Here is a 17,946-nt window from a genome sequence, read left to right on the forward strand (position 1 = left end):
ACAATTCTGGGTGTGGTGGGATACAACAGAGAAAGTGCACAGGAAATAATGAGCTTGCCTTTGGCCAAATGTGCTAGTGGTGAAGTATACTTTTATCATTTTTATTAAAGCGTTCTGGTGATTGCCACTATCCATTCTGACCATTTAAATGCAGTAATGACTCTCATAAAGTGGAGAGACAGTGTCTACATGAGATCTGAATGCACAGAAAGGAAACAAATAGGAGAGCAGGCTTACTTAAGTTCAAGCCAAGCTGAAATAAACAATGACCTCAAAAGGGTCAGAGACAAGCAAGCCTGGGAATGTTTTCAGTTTTTTTGATGATAGAGAAAAGCTGGGTGAACTCTCATAGATAGATAGATAGATAGATAGATAGATAGATAGATAGATAGATTCTTTATTGTCATTACACTAGTGCAACATTGCACAAGTGCAACGAAATTGGATGCCATCCCTTAAAAACAACAAAAGCAAAACAACAGCAACAACCAAACAAACCACCTTCCAGCCACACCCACACCCACACCCATCAAACTCCCAGATCTCACTATCGAGTTACAGCATTCAAAAAGGCCACAGCTCTTGGATAGAAACTGTTTTTCAGTCTATTTGTCCTTGACTTGATGTTTCTATACCTCCTGCCAGAAGGCAGTAGTGCAAACAGGCTGTATCCCGGGTGAGATGGATCCTGCAGGATGTTGTTTGCTTTCCTAAGGCAACGGGAACCGTACAGTGAAGACATCCCCACTCCCTCTCTGGCATGCAAATGTGACTTGAAAATCCAAGGAAGGAGGGAGAACCACACTGCAGTCTAGGCTGCTAATGTGTACAGTTTTGCCCAAGGCCTTAGTAAAGAAGAATGTACATAAGAGCTCTGTTTCTTTGGGACACACAATAAACATCTGGAAATAGCATTTATCGTTCCAAACGGTGACCCTTTTTATTTATTTATATGATCATTTAGCTTGTTAGTTCTTTAACTATAATAACAGTATGTATAGTTATGCTTCCTGGTCTGCCTTCTGGAGGAACGTGTAGCTACGCTCCAAAGAATTAGAGAGCTGGAGCTCTTCTTGGAAGCAACAGAGCACACCGTCTCCACCAAGGAGGAGACAGGGGACTCCCCTGAGAAGGAGTCTAGTTCACCAACACAGGAGCCAGATATATGGAGAAACGTGACTCAAAGAAGTAGGAGGCCCAGGCTTCACTCTGATTGCTTAGAAATACACAATCGCTTTGAGGTCCTCTCCCCTAGTATGGAAGACGAAGAGCAGACTCCATTTGAGGATCTCTCCCTCATTACAGTCGATCAGGTATATGAAGATGAGCAGCAAAGTCAGTCCTCAGGGAATGTGCAGGCGACCTTGGAACGGACAGCTCACGGAAGAACCCCGACCAAACCCAAGAGGAGGCGTGTAGTGGTGATAGGGGATTCCCTACTGAGGGGAACAGAAGCAGTGATCTGTGGGCCTGACAAGATGTCTCGGGAAGTGTGCTGTCTCCCCGGGGCTAAGATCCAAGATGTAACTGAACGACTGCAAGGAATCATAAAACCCACTGACAAATACCCCTTCCTCTTGGTTCATGTGGGAACCAATGACACTACAAGCAATAGCCCCCAGAAGATCAAAAGAGACTACGAGGCTCTCGGCAGGAAATTGAAGCAACTAAATGCACAAATTGTCATCTCATCTGTCCTCCCAGTTGAACGACGTGGCCCAGGGAGAGAGGGGGAAATAGTGGAAGTGAACAGCTGGCTTCGCAAATGGTGTAAACAGGAACGGTTTGGATTCTTAGATCACGGACTGCAGTTTCTTGAAGATGGACTTCTGGCAAGTGATGGGCTGCACCTCACAACGGTTGGGAGAAATGTTTTTGCCAAAAATCTCAGAAACCTCATCAGGAGGGCTTTAAACTGACTAATGTGGGGGAGGGAGACAGTGCTCCTGAAGGTAGGAGTCTATCAATTAATGAAGATGATCATCCAAATGTCATAGACCAAATGGAGCAAACAGCACGCGGACCTAGTGGTGGGAGGAAAAAATCCTTAAATAGGAGACACGGGGGAATGATTAATGGACTTCAATGTCTGTACACTAATGCGCAAAGCATGGGAAATAAACAAGATGAGCTTGAGCTCTTGGTACAGCAAACTAAATATGACATAATAGGCATCACTGAAACCTGGTGGGATAAGTCCCACGATTGGAATGTAATAATGGGGGGATACAATCTATTTCAAAGAAACAGACCAGACAAGAAAGGAGGAGGAGTAGCGTTATATGTCAGGGATGTGTATACCTGTGAAGAGATCCAAGATTTAGATCCTCAAAGCCAAAGTGAGAGCATTTGGGTCAAAATTAAGGGAGAGAAGAATAACAGAGACCTCATTGTGGGAGTTTACTATAGATCCCCAAGCCAAACGGAGGACATAGATGATGCCTTCCTGGAACAGATGGCCAAGCATGCAAAAGGAAGGGAGATAGTAGTAATGGGGGACTTCAATTACCCGGATATTTGTTGGACGTCAAACTCAGCCAAGAGCATAAGGTCAAACAGATTCCTCACTGGCCTTGCAGACAACTTCATTGTCCAGAAAGTGGGAGAAGCAACAAGAGGAACAGCCATTTTAGATCTGGTCCTAACCAATGTTGATGACCTGGTTAGTGGGGTAGAAGTGGAAGGATCATTAGGCGCGAGTGATCATGCTCTTCTGAAGTTTACTATACAGCGGAAAGGAGCAGCCAAGCATACTAGGACTCAATTTCTTGACTTTAAGAAAGCCGACTTCATAAAACTTAGGGAAGTGCTGGGTGAGATCCCATGGACAACAATACTAAAAGGAAAGGGAGTTCATGATGGCTGGGAGTTTGTTAAGAGGGAGATACTAAAAGCACAACGTCAGGCAATACCAATGAGACGGAAACATGGAAGGTGCCTAAAGAAGCCAGGGTGGCTATCTAAAGAACTTTTAACTGAATTAAGATTAAAAAAGGATGTGTACAAAAAATGGAAAAGGGGGGAAACCACCAAAGAGGAATTCAAACAAATAGCCAGCACGTGTAGACACAAAGTCAGAAAAGCTAAAGCACAGAATGAACTCAGGCTTGCTAGAGAGGTTAAAAGCAACAAAAAAGGCTTTTATGGGTATGTTCGTAGCAAAAGGAAGAACAAAGAAACAATGGGGTCACTCAGAGGAGAAGATGGTGAAATGCAAACAGGGGACACAGAAAGGGCTGAACTACTCAATGCCTTCTTTGCCTCAGTCTTCTCCGATAAAGAAAACAATGCCCGACCTGAAGAATTTGGAGCAAATGATTCAGCAAAGGAAACACAGCCCAGAATAACTAAGGAGATAATACAAGAATATTTGGCTAGTTTAGATGTATTCAAATCTCCAGGGCCAGATGAACTGCATCCAAGAGTATTAAAAGAACTGGCAGATGTGATCTCAGAACCACTGGCAGTCATCTTTGAGAATTCCTGGAGAACAGGCGAAGTCCCGGCAGACTGGAGGAGGGCAAATGTTGTCCCTATTTTCAAAAAGGGGAAAAGAGAGGACCCAAATAATTACCGCCCAGTCAGTCTGACATCAATACCAGGGAAGATTCTGGAGCAGATCATTAAGCAAACAGTCTGTCAGCACCTAGAAAGGAATGCTGTGATCACCAATAGTCAGCATGGATTTCTGAAAAATAAGTCATGTCAGACTAACCTGATCTCGTTTTTTGACAGAATTACAAGCCTGGTAGATGAAGGGAACGCAGTGGATGTAGCCTACCTTGATTTCAGCAAGGCATTTGACAAGGTGCCCCATGATATTCTTGTAAAGAAGCTGGTAAAATGCGGTCTTGACTATGCTACCACTCAGTGGATTTGTAACTGGCTGACTGACCGAACCCAAAGGGTGCTCATCAATGGTTCCTCTTCATCCTGGAGAAGAGTGACTAGTGGGGTGCCACAGGGTTCTGTCTTGGGCCCGGTCTTATTCAACATCTTTATCAACGACTTGGATGATGGACTCAAGGGCATCCTGATCAAATTTGCAGATGACACCAAACTGGGAGGGGTGGCTAACACCCCAGAGGACAGGATCACACTTCAAAACGACCTTGACAGATTAGAGAACTGGGCAAAAATAAACAAGATGAATTTTAACAGGGAGAAATGTAAAGTATTGCACTTGGGCAAAAAAAATGAGAGGCACAAATACAAGATGGGTGACACCTGGCTTGAGAGCAGTACATGTGAAAAGGATCTAGGAGTCTTGGTTGACCACAAACTTGACATGAGCCAACAGTGTGACGCGGCAGCTAAAAAAGCCAATGCAATTCTGGGCTGCATCAATAGGAGTATAGCATCTAGATCAAGGGAAGTAATAGTGCCACTGTATTCTGCTCTGGTCAGACCTCACCTGGAGTACTGTGTCCAGTTCTGGGCACAATTCAAGAAGGACACTGACAAACTGGAACGTGTCCAGAGGAGGGCAACCAAAATGGTCAAAGGCCTGGAAACGATGCCTTATGAGGAACGGCTAAGGGAGCTGGGCATGTTTAGCCTGGAGAAGAGGAGGTTAAGGGGTGATATGATAGCCATGTTCAAATATATAAAAGGATGTCACATAGAGGAGGGAGAAAGGTTGTTTTCTGCTGCTCCGGAGAAGCGGACACGGAGCAATGGATCCAAACTACAAGAAAGAAGATTCCACCTAAACATTAGGAAGAACTTCCTGACAGTAAGAGCTGTTCGACAGTGGAATTTGCTGCCAAGGAGTGTGGTGGAGTCTCCTTCTTTGGAGGTCTTTAAGCAGAGGCTTGACAACCATATGTCAGGAGTGCTCTGATGGTGTTTCCTGCTTGGCAGGGGGTTGGACTCGATGGCCCTTGTGGTCTCTTCCAACTCTATGATTCTATGATTCTATGATTCTCCTGCTACAGGAGTCTTTCCAAGGAGAACGTGTACTATTTCAGCAACTTAAAAATCAAACCCACCTAAGTTTTAACAGCATATATAGTTTTAACTCCACATCTTTCAATAAATGTTAATCTGGGATAATCAAAGCTCTTTAATACAGCGATGCCTTTCCGTTTCCTGCCAATTTGTGAAGCCATGAATACCTGGTAAAAGCTATTTATGCACAGGTCAATGAAATGCTCATGGTCTCCTGCAGATTTGAACACTGTCACTCACTAACAGTTGCTGAGCTCTGCTAAAGGTAAAATGGAGACTGACATTCAGCAAGGGCACAGTGCATGCTAGGAAACTCAGCCTTTTCCTGCTCTCTCCTCCCACAGAACACAAATTGTATGAAAACATGACCCCTTGTCTCCTTAGAATCTCCCCTCCCAGGTTACCTTGGTGTGGGATACACACTTGTATTTTCTGACTCCCTGCAAAAAGGCCGCACTGTGAAACAAAGCTCAGTCAGGAAACATAAAGAAGTTAGAATGTGCTTCTTGGGGAGAACATAACGTTTCCTATCTTTATGCAATTAAATATGTTACAAGCAGGCTGATGAAAGAACAGAAAACCCAATAAAAGCATGAAAAGCTATCTCACACTTTCTGCTGTCGGGAGAGCGAAATATATTTAGTGCTGATGCTAGGAAAAATCATTTAATCAAGCGCACAGGCCAGACCTTCAGCTGTGCTCTCTAGGGACTATATCAAGTTATGCAGGCACTCTCTGAAAGAAAATTAAACATTAATATTACTCACCACTTCAATTTAAGCAAAATACTGCCTCATAAAGGAAGACAAAGTTTAAAACTACACAAATAAATATTCCTATTGTAGTAAGAAACTGGGCTGAAAATGTTACAGTTTGTATATAAACTTTGCAAATTGGATGAGGGACTTACACACACTGCAGTAATCAAAGGTTCATGGTTTTTATATATCTGAACACTTTCAGATACTAAAATCATTCAAATCTGGGGTGTGCCGTCATAAAGACAGATTTTTAGTGACTCTGACATTCTCACCTAGAAAGCAGAGTAAAAGCTTGAAGATAGAACGTGTGTAGGAGCTTTCCCTTGAGAAATCCAGATCTCAATGCCAAGTCACTCTGATACCTACCAGTGTGTACTAAAATATTGAGAACCAATGACAAAGGGGGCAAATAAAGATTCAGGTTCATCAAAGGATCCCTAGAATGTGTGCATGAGACTAATAATAATAATAATAATTTATTATTTATACCCCGTCTGGGTATCCCCAGCCACTCTGGGCAGCTTCCAACAAAAGATAAAAAAATACATTAAAACACCAGTCATTAAAAACTTCCCTAAACAGGGCTGCCTTCAGATGTCTTCTAAACATCAGATGGTTATTTATTTCTTTGACATCTGGTGGGAGGGCATTCCACAGGGCGGGCGCCACCACCAAGAAGGCCCTCTGCCTGGTTCCCTGTAACTTGACTTCTTGCAGTGAGGAAACCACCAGAAGGCCCTTGGCGCTGGACCTCAGTGTCTGGGTTGAATGATGGAGGTGGAGACGCTCCTTCAGGTATACAGGACCAAGGCCATTTAGGGCTTTAAAGGTCAGCACCAAAACTTTGAATTGTGCTCGAAAATGTAAACTTTGATAGATGTTTTGATATCATGGAGCCTATTGCCTTGGATCTTGAAGTTCAAGCCTTTCTTTTACCATGTGAACAGAGATAATCATAGTCTCTAAAATGTGCTAGCTTACCCTTACCCCCGAGGGCATGCTCTATAGGGAGTTGGCTTCAGACACCAGGCCTACAGGCAGACTAGCTCTGTGTTACAAAGATGTCTGAAAACAAGACATGAGGGCTTGCCACATCAACCCTGCTATGTGGGAATTCCTTGCAGTGCCTGGAGACAGAAAGGTCATGTATTCACAGAAGTAACCTGAAGAGGAATGACTGCTGGGAGGAGTGCAGGGAGAAAAAACACCATGGTGCACATCTGCCCCACCTGCAATAAAACATGTCTCTCCTGTATTGATCTCTGCAGCCGCAGCAGGCACTGCAACCTTCCAACTGTTTGACTTCACTTCAAAAGGCGCACTTCTTCCATTGGCTGCCGAGACAGACAGATGCCAACAACCCCTATCCATGATATAGCTATTAGAGACATTTCATAGGTCTGTTCAGGGGGAAATCCCATGCTTCTGATATTATTAGTATTAGTGTTAGTATTAACTATGTTTGCCTAGATGTTTATTTCACAAATGTGAACTCAAATAAACTCAGAACCATACATTAAAAGCAAGTGAGTAAAAAACCTAAAATGCTCACCAAACATATGCATGAAACTGCAGATCCAACTCAACCAACCCCACTAAAAAAATGAGCTGAAAATTAAGGTCTGGCTAAAATAAATGTTGTCTTTGTTACATTGATAGCCAATAGTATACTGAAAAAAGCATATAGCCAAAATGCAATATTATTTAATCACCCAAGGGGCTGTGTGCTTCTACATTAATTCCAAATTATGACCCAGAAATAATTGGTAGACTGTCCTGACATTCTTTTAATGGAACCGGACAAAAGACTTCATTTTTATTAAATTCTGCTGCCTTAGAAAGATAAGAAGCAGAATTCCCTGCAGCCATTCAGAGGAAAAAGCATAATTTGAAGTAATGTTTAAGTCTTGAACTACAAGGTAGAAGATTATCTACTTATTTTAAGTGAGAGACTTAACATTATAAAATGAACCTTGAATAAATCTTATGAATGACATGAGGTTTAACTGCACTTCATCTTCTGGCCCAAGCATTGGGGCCAATATGTCTAGGGCTGGCCAGCAGCAGGGTGCAACAGGATGAAAAGCAATCTGCTTCAGGCAACACCATGAGAACAGGTTAGATGAAGGTGAACATTAGTCTCTGAACGGTGCATCAAGAGCTTTTAAAAGCATGAGCACATTTCACTTATTTTATTGGTCCAGCTCTACAAAAACCCCATATTAGGTGATGATGATATGACAGGTTAGGTCATGAGAAGTTTTTTTGGTCAAGGATTCCTAAATGGAAGGTCTATGAAATTCACTGTCAACTCCAAAAAAACCCCAACACCCTAGACATGTTTGAATTCTTCAACATGAATTAACTGTTAACAACATCACTGAGAATGGGATATTCAAAATGCAGAAGGAAGCCTAATTACATATCTTCCATATACATAGACTTCAATTTTTATTCTGTAACATGCATTGTGTATTAACATGAACTGCAATACAAATAGGAAACCTTAATAAATACACATTAACTTCAGTCTACCTAGCGCTCCCAAAATCTAAACTCACATTTCAGAAATATATCAAAAAGCGTATCATTACCTTACTGAACATTAAATTATCTTTTCAGATTACAGATCTTTAATCTCAAATTCCATTTACATTATTTCAAGTACAAGGCAATCATTTCCAAACTTAGCAGTCTGAAAAAAGCAGCTTCCATAAAGTTAAGAGTAGAATTTAGAAGGACTAAGTTCCAAGATATATTTTTAATACCTACAGTACTGATGTATGCGTGAAGTTTGTAATATGTTGGTAATCACTGTTCAAGTATCACAGCTATACTTGCATTAATTAGCTCTATAGTTTTATGCTTTTCAGCTGCTCATGAAACACTAGGGGAAATCCAGATTTCCTTATATATAGCCATCTAGAAATGAATAATTGAATAAACAGGGAATTAGTTTCTATTTTGCAATTGTAATTATTATTATTTTTGGTTAACGCTATTATTTTGAATGATCTAAACTTCATTTATATTCTTTTGAAACAAGGCTTTTGGCAGCCCTGTCCTAATTGCAGAAGAAACACCGCCTGCAAGTTTGTTTGTTTGCTTGCTTGTTTTTAAACCATGCTTCTCTAAACAACTATTCTCTTAGCTATATTATTAATAAATGGAAGATATCTATCTCAGTATGGTTTGTGTTCAGCAAAACTAGAACTGCTTTCTTTATGGGGACTTTTAGATTTAAAGGCAAAATAATAATAAAGAAAAAATACCTCATTAACTTGGTGTAATTATAGCTAATGTTATCACCATTTATTTTTATTATTCATATAGCACTGTCACAGTATTAGTGATTTCACAGAGCTAAATGCAATAAGCTTGCAGTTTGAAATTAGAACCATAAAGAGGCAACAAAGATAGTAAACTATAACTGTAACCTTGTGTAAAGGATCAACTTTCCAGTCATGTACCTGGCAGAAATTCTCCAAAACAAGGCAACTAATCCAGAGGCAAGTAGTACTGTGTACACAAGTTAGTCATGTCAATTAGTTTCAATCTGTTTACTCTGAGTAGGACTGGCTCTGGATACAGCCCTCTGCTTCTTCAAAGAAATAGACAAGATACTGAACTATCTAATCTGCTCCACATCTTTTTGGGCCACAACAGGAATACAATGGTACCTCAGGTTACATACGCTTCAGGTTACATATGCTTCAGGTTACAGACTCTGCTAACCCAGAAACAGTGCTTCAGGTTACGAACTTTGCTTCAGGATGAGAACAGAAATTGTGCTCCGGCGGCGCAGCAGCAGCAGGAGGCACCATTAGCTAAAGTGGTGCTTCAGGTTAAGAACAGTTTCAGGTTAAGTACGGACCTCCGGAACGAATTAAGTACTTAACCTGAGGTACCACTGTACCCTGAAATTTCCACAGCCACATTGTTACTCTACCCATTCCCACACTGAGGCATGTAGAAGAATCCACACACGATTTAATTCTGTGTTCCCCACCCCCATCATCTACAACTCAGGAAATACATCAATCACAACACTAACCTGTGCATCAGCATACAACTACCATCTTCTCAATGCACCCCTGGACAGTGCAGCAATGCACAGCACATTCCTCAGGAATAAGGGAAGAGGAATTTTGCGTGGACCCCTTCAGATAGTGTAGAAATCTACTCTGGTATTGTGACTAAGTACTTCTGCTACTACACCCAAGGCTGAGGTGCTCAGCGAAGAGTATTTTTTTGTATCGTATAACCCCAGCTGCACAAAGTGTGATGCTATCTACAGCCTTGGAATTAATCTAAACATCACAATTAAAGATGCTGAAAAAGGAGGAGCTATTTTTTTCACTAATCAGTTGCATGTGTACAGAAGATCTCCAGCACCAATTTTTGCAGAAACAAATCTGCACAGACGTGTCATTGGCCATAAATACATATGTTTCGTCTATATGTGGATATACGCACCGAGGAACTATGGGTGTTAATAATAATAAGTAAATTGTCTTTATTAATGGGAATTCTTGAAATAATAATCTTCTTGTGCCATAATTATAAGTAACCATATTACATTGTTTGATCACAATTTGAGTTCCATTGTATTTTTAAACAATACCACTTATCTTCAGAAGCTGTCACAGCAATAATGCTCAGCTCCCATTTCTCATTAATAAATACTGAAAATATAAGTCAAATCATTTGTTTTACTTGATAAAGCTTGCACAGAGCAAATCAGATACATAATTTTAATATAAAGCCTAATTAAGAAACAGCATACTTATCAGCAATGCAACATAAAATTATGAAGTCTGCACTAATTAATGCATTGTGTCAAGTCTTAAATTATACATCCTAAATGCCAGAAGCTATAATTCTAAATACAAGGTAGTTTAACCACCTATCTCACCTAATAGCCACAGTTAATTAGCAACTCAGTTGTAGTGATGTACATGATAAAATATTGCTAAAGATGCTTGAAAGAACATGTCAGTTTTAAGGCTGGAATTTAACTAGATTCTCTTATAGTTCAGTTTCAAGCCAATTACCACCATGTGAAACTTTTTTCCAATAAAACTCCCCTTTTGGGAGAAAAATACCCAACTCATCATAAATGAAATGCTAACATATGAGCAAATAAGAGCTAGCAATTGATTTTTGTTTTGTTGTATAAATAATGTAGACTTTGGGAAGGGTACAATAGAAATATCATACCATTTTGTTTCATACTCAAGCCAACCAAGGGTTCTGAGATGTATTGTGTGAGGATTCAATAGGCACCAACCACAATATCCACTAAGAAACCATATCCCTAAAATTGTAGAACTCAGCACTGGCTTCTAAACCTCTAAGAAACCTCCAAAAGCCCAATAAAATTATGTCTAACTTAAGAGTAGGGACGTGGGTAGCGCTGTGGTCTAATCTCCCCTCCCATAACACATTTAAAAGCAGATTAGTACCATTTCGAATACCAAATTAAAATCCTCATTGTATTTCATAGACCCAGCTTAATCATTGACTCATGGTGAACTCAGGTAAGCAGTGCTTTTTTTCTGGCACTACTCAACTAGAAGAAAAACACTGCAGGTAAGCCTCTTACTCTCAACTTCAATTGATCTCAAGTTCAAATGTTCTATCTGTAAGGAATTGCTGTTCCCTTTTTTTTGGCTAAGACTAATAAGCGAAGAATTTTTAACAGCTGTGCACCTGTTATATTCTGTACGGTACTGTATCCATAAAGAAATGTTTCACAAAACTTCTCTTATATATCTCAGCAGTTCAATTCATTCATTCATTCATTCATTCATTCAGTGGATTATTGGCAGCAAATATGTCTCGTGACCAATGCAATAAAGATCCACATTTCCAGGAGAAAGAAGACAAGCAATGCCAGATCTGATTGCTTCTAGGCCTTATGGGTAGCAAGATTGCCACAGGGATGAGGAATGATAATGATGGATTCGAGCCCTACATTGAGCAAAAGATTCCTGCCTTGCAGAGAGTTTGACTAGATGGCCCCTGTGGTGCCCTTTCAACACTACAGTTCTATGATTCTATGCTTCCATGACATATAGTACCTGAGCAAAGGAAGCTCAAAAGTTTTCTAAGTGATATTTTACTTGCAGCTATATGCTGGTAACTCATTTATGCCAAGCAACAACAAAATGGTCTATTAATAAAGGTGCTTATATAGAGAGTTAAGAAAATATATGACAAATAGCCTCAAAATACCTGAAGAAAATGGTGTCACATTTTCCTAACATGCCCTAAAAAGAGAGAGAGAGATCAAAACAAGCTTATGTCAAAAGAACTGGAAATGCACAGGCTTCAGTCCAGTAGTGTCAGGGTGTAGAGAATATTAAATAAGCATAATCGGGTAGACATATGGTGGTTATCTTATCTTGCTATTTAAGCTTGCAACAGCTTCACAAGATGGTGCCTTAACACTGTGAATAGCATCCTAAATGATTTAAAAACAGTGTGATTTGCAAAAGAGATAATGTGTTATACATTCACTGCACAATGATTGATAGGAACAATAAAGGTTTTTGATAAATTGGGAGAATTTAATAGGTTGGAAGTTGTAACACTCAAGGTTTAGCAATAATTTACTGAAGGTCAATAACACCTGATCTACTGAAAGGAGACTTATTTATGAAATGAAGAGTATAACTGACAGATAGAATGTTCTTGTCTATCTGACCTTATTATGAATTCCAGAACAGAGAAAGTTAAGTGTAAATCCTATTTAAATTATTGGGATCTAAGCATTAAAATGTGTCCAGTAAATCTATTGATTCAAGCATCTCTAAATCTCCCTTCATGCTTGACGGCTATAGAAGGAAAGTGTGCCTACCTGTTGAGTCCAAAGGTGGACAGATACTAAGCTAGTTAAATGAAGATATTTAATTTTAGGGTACTTTCCTTGCTCACAGTTACTTACAGACTGGTTTACTGGGATGCAGGTGGTGCTGTGATCTAAACCACTGAGCCTCTTGGGCTTGCCAATTGGAAGGTCGGCAGTTCAAATCCCTGTGGCGGGGTGAGCTCCTATTGCTCTATCCCAGCTCCTGCCAACCTAGCAGTTTGAAAGCATGCCAGTGCAAGTAGACAAATAGGTACCAGTGTGGGAGGAAGATAAACAGCATTTCCGTGCGCTGTAGCAATCCATAGAACTCTTTAGATCATTGCAAATGTAGGTTTACCTAGGCGCTGCAACTGTGCAAACATAGCCATTCAACCTGCATAAAACATGTCAAAGGGTCTTATGTTTCTTTCAGCTGCTCCAGTTTCCAAGAACCCTATTGTGCCAAGTGTTGTTAATGTTTTTCCTTTTAACATAAAAGATCCAATCTGCACTATTATGTATCAGGCTTAGGAAACAGAGTAGGAGAAGACTGGGATGATGTCATTTCTTCCTGTTACATTTCACTTCCTTCTAGCTACAGGACTCTCTCCTGCCTGACCTCTCTGCAGCTACAACAAAAATTAAAAATAACATGCAATACACATGTGTGGCAAATGCTAATTTCAAGTTAAGGAGGAAGGAACTGAAAAAATGATCTTCTAATATTAGCTAAGATAGAAAGTTGAGTATGACATAAAGAAAACAGCAGTGAAGTGAAAACATACAGAGTTAAGTTGCAGCCCTCCTCAGTAATTAATACAGTGTTACCTCAGGTTAAGAATTCATTCTGGAGGTCTGTTCTTAACCTGAAACTGTTCTTAACCTGAAGCACCACTTTAGCTTAATGGGGCCTCCTGCTGCCACTGCACCGCCGCTGCATGATTTCTGTTCTTATCCTGAAGCAAAGTTCTTAACCCGAGGTATTATTTCTGGGTTAGCGGAGTCTGTAACCTGAAGCGTATGTAACCTGAAGCGTATGTAACCCAAGGTACCACTGTACTATGTTCCTCGTGACAGACATGGGAGCACACTGAGTAGCCCATACTCCAATGTCCACTTGAACAGTGCAGCTATCTGTAGTAACACTGTAGACGCAAAGGGCTCCACATGACCCAGAATTCAAATTGTGCAGAGTTCCAGTTTGTGTCGAACCCTTCATAAGTACAGTACAGCTTCACGCAGGAAGATGTTATAGCCACAGACAGTTGAGCTGTTCAGAGAGAAGCCAGGGCTACTCAGCTCACCCCTGCCCCTGTGTTGAGTAACATGGAAGCATTGACACCAGGACAGCTCAGATACAGGAAGTGATTCACACTGGGAAATATTACTAAAATCAGTGTATGGAAGGTGGCTCATTTTCACAGATTAATAAAACAACAGCCCTCCCCCTCCATCTCTGATTATATATATATGAACAAGGGAGACAGCTGGATAAAGCACACATTGGTGCCTGCATGCACACTTTGTTTACTGAAATGTCATTTTCTTCTTTCACAAATAATCATGTCAGTCTAAACGCCTTCTGGTCTGGGACCATGTTGCTGCCTTTAAAGAACTGTGTGCATTATATTAATGCTAACAAGCAAGGACTTCACTAAGAGAGCATATGTTATTTTCTACTGCAGTGTTTTAAAAAAGGGATTTACTCCACGATAAAAAAAAAATCACATACACTATTAAGCATTCATGAAGCATATAAAAGGCATCAGTCCTTAAAATAGGACAGCTTTGTTAAATCTTGCACACAGTTATATCTGCAGGTGGTCTTCATGCATTATTTGCTTTGCAGAGCAACTATATGCAGACAATGAAAGAGGGTTGGACTAGATGACCCTTGGGGTCTCTTCCAACTCTTCTATGTTTCTATTATTCTATGACATGACACCTGCACCTAAGCAAATGTAAACTACCTTGCTTACCAGTCGCAGTCTGGCAAAGGACAGTGAAAATTTTCTTTCATGTAGACTTAGTCCCCCTACTCACCCCAAAAGCCTATTTTGCTATTACCTTTATATGCATTGCAGATTCATTTTTCCTCCTGGTTTAAATGTATAAGTATTTCAAAATGAAAGTTTGGGAATTTATTTCTGGAATTTCTATCATATTCATCAATATTATGTATTGTATTTTATGTATTTTTTTTATGCCGCTCTGAGCCTGGCTTTGGCTGGGGAGGGCAGGGTACAAATAAAATTTATTATCTATTATTATTATTTAAAAAAAACAAAGAAAATGCTCCTTGCCATGCCTTCAAGAGTGTTTCACATAATACAAATGAAATATAATTACAGGGCGTAATAAAATCATTCAAAAAGCAAAGTGTCAGGAAATGCATTTACTGCAATTTCCAGCCAATTAGAAGGGTAGAAATACACTCCACATCTGATAATGGCTAAGTTCACATGTAACAATTAGCTTCAGTAAACCATACTGTGCGGAAACTGGGCTGCTGCACAAAGCCCGACTGTTCCCGCTTTGTTCCCCCCTTTGAACAAGTGGATAAACAAACCAGGAAGGAGATAGCTTTGCACAGGGGTGGGAAACCCTTTTCAACCAAAGGCTCACATTCCTTTCTGGACAACCTCCTGGGGGACCGTGCCAGAGTTTCTACACACATTCACACCCCCTCTATCTTCCATCCAGGCAGGCAGAAGGATGTATCAGGTTTGAGAACACATTTCAGCCAGGCTGACCATTGGCCATTCTGACTGAGGCTGATGGGAGTTGTAGTCCAATGACATATGGGTGGCGCCCCATTGACTATCCCTGCAGGGTTGTTTCCATACATTCTGAGGTCAAAAAGAAACAGCCTCCATCCAGCATGTGATCATTCACTGCATGTTCTCTTTCCCCACCAAAATGAGTGTTGTTGAATTTGATAGAACAGACAATTAGATAGAAATTCACAAAATTCTCCTTCCTCTTCCACCAATGCTGAAAATCTGTTTAGCACAGTGGAAGACTTTTCACACTCAACAGCAGGAGCATAGCCCGTAGGTATTTACAATTTACTTAGAACTGAAAGGTATTATGGGCATGGGCCAAAATCTCCTAATGTTCCTTTCTGTTATCTTTCTGATCTTTTATCCAGATTTAAATATTACTGAATTACACAGAATAATATTTCTAGCTCCTCCACATATGAAAAATGATTTTTAATTCTGTTATTTTTAGACCAACAGCCTACTCCACAACAACTTCACTGTTAGAAATTATATATGAATTAGTAAGTCTACACCCAACAGAATATAAAATAATTTAAGTTCCAATTATTATTGAAATAAAGCTATTAAAACACTACTTGTGTTCTTAATACAGGAGGTCTTATATATTATTTCTAAAATTGTAAGTAAAATTTATCTTTAATGCACTGATTTCGACACAATGATCCATGTACGTATTTCGCTTTTCTATAAACGAACAATTGCTTGGTATTGACAATTGTTTTCTATTCCATTACGGTCATTATCATACGCACACTTACTTGAGAGCCCCATTCCTCTCAGTGAATCTTAATTCCAAGTAAACATTACAGGCTCATGCTATTTGTCATATTAAACAGAACATATCACTTTCCAAGTTCAGAATCTTAATTTTGTTATATATTCCTGTGATTTTATTCCTTTTCTGGCACCTTTCCACATCTATGAAATGTGATCTTAGAAAAAGCACTGTAATATATTTAACTAATAAACTGTATTGTTTACAATATATTCTCTCTTACACTGCACACTTCAATAAATACACACTTCATTAAAAACATACTTCATTAAATAAAACAATCCAATATACTCTTTTACCTCTTTTTCATCCAGAACAGATCTAACGGACAAGCAACATAATACCCTGGGATCCATTTTGCCTATCAACTGTAAAGTAAGCCTTTATCAGCAAATCTTTGTTTCAGGAAATCCCAGTTCATATGCAACTAAGTTCCTTTTAAATAGAAAATATATTGGTGTCCCAGCCCATCCCTCCACCAGCTACTCATGCTTTTCTAAATGGAAACCTTGACTGCTGGGCATAATTATAGTAGCTGTTGCATGTGATAAATAGTCAAAAAGCCAGAGTCATAGGATTGTCTGGAAAAGGCTGCTGCGTCTCATAATGTAAACATGGAAAAAGGTAAAAGGCGGATCTACACGGATCCTCGTGAATTCATATGATTTTTTCATTCAAATTAAATAAAACCACCATGATACTGTAGACCATGTCTTACTCTGTAGAAAGCATCAAAAAAATCACGCATCCACTGTTTTGGGGGGGGCGCAGGGGCGCAAAAACATGGTTAAAAAACACGGATCCTCATGGATCCTCATGATTTTTCCACTAGATCAGCCCACAGTCACCATCAGATCAAAGATCATGGCCATGGGCACAGCATCCACCACAAAAATCACGGATCCACGGCTTCCTAGCAAAACCGTGGCCCAAAAACGTGGTTTTGAAGCACGGATCTTCATGGATCTACACGCTTTTTGCATCGGCCCAACCCAAACTCACCGTCAAATCACATATCATAGTCAGGGGCACAGCCTACACCACAAAAAACTCGGATCCATGCCTGCCTGGCCATGCCCTGGCCCAAAAACGTGGTTCCGAAGCACGGATCCTCATGAATCCTCATTATTTTTGCACTAGATCAGCCCAAAGTCACCATCAGATCAAACATCATGACCAGCAGCACAGCATGCAACACAAAAATCACGGATCCACGACTTCCTGGCGAAACCGTGGCCCAAAAACTTGGTTCCGAACCACGGATCCTCATGGATCTTCACACTTTTTGCATTGGGCCACTCCAAACTCACCATCAAATCACACATCATTCCCAGGGGCACAACCTGCCCCACAAAAATTACGGATCCATGGCTTCCTGGCCACTCCGTGGCCCAAAAACGTGGTTTTGAAGCACGGATCCTCATGGATCCTCACGCTTTTTGCATTGGGCCAACCCAAACTCACTGTCAAATCACACATCATGGCCAGGGGCACAGCATCCACCACAAAAATCACAGATCCACAGCTTCCTGGCCACTCCATGGCCCAAAAACGTGGTTTTCAAGCACGGATCCTCATGGATCCTCACCCTTTTTGCACTATATCAGCCCAAAGTCACCGTCAAATCACACATGATTTCCAGGGGCACAGCCTGCACCACAAAAATCACGGATCCACGGCTTCCTGACCATACCGTGGCCCAAAAACGTGGTTTTGAAGCACGGATCCTCATGGATCCTCACGCTTTTTGCATTGGGCTGCCCCAAACTCACCGTCAAATCACACATGATGTCCGGAGGCACAGCCTGCCCCATAAAAATC

At 40.5% G+C, this 17,946-nt stretch overlaps 2 protein-coding genes and 1 long non-coding RNA gene across 5 annotated transcripts in view; 1 reads left to right on the forward strand and 2 right to left on the reverse strand.

The window, feature by feature from the left end:
• LOC308577893 (receptor-type tyrosine-protein phosphatase epsilon-like) overlaps window positions 1-16,532 on the reverse strand; it is a 90,463-nt gene extending 73,931 nt beyond the window's left edge. For all 3 annotated transcript variants that reach the window (XM_081178262.1, XM_081178261.1, XM_081178260.1), the window contains exon 1: window positions 16,425-16,532. In XM_081178262.1, the coding sequence (XP_081034388.1) occupies window positions 16,425-16,435 (11 nt within the window). In that variant the 5' untranslated portion in view covers window positions 16,436-16,532. The remainder of the gene's footprint in view (window positions 1-16,424) is intronic.
• LOC308577910 overlaps window positions 1-17,946 on the reverse strand; it is a 467,797-nt gene that overhangs the window by 385,940 nt on the left and 63,911 nt on the right. The gene's annotated exons all lie outside the window — the stretch shown is intronic.
• The window catches only part of LOC308578071 (uncharacterized protein), a gene marked incomplete at its 3' end in the record, with an annotated part of 98,359 nt that overhangs the window by 53,642 nt on the left and 26,771 nt on the right, over window positions 1-17,946 (forward strand). The gene's annotated exons all lie outside the window — the stretch shown is intronic.

Source organism: Podarcis bocagei, assembly GCF_964188305.1.
Source record: "Podarcis bocagei genome assembly, chromosome: W".
In the NCBI taxonomy this organism is placed as follows: Eukaryota; Metazoa; Chordata; class Lepidosauria; order Squamata; family Lacertidae; genus Podarcis; species Podarcis bocagei.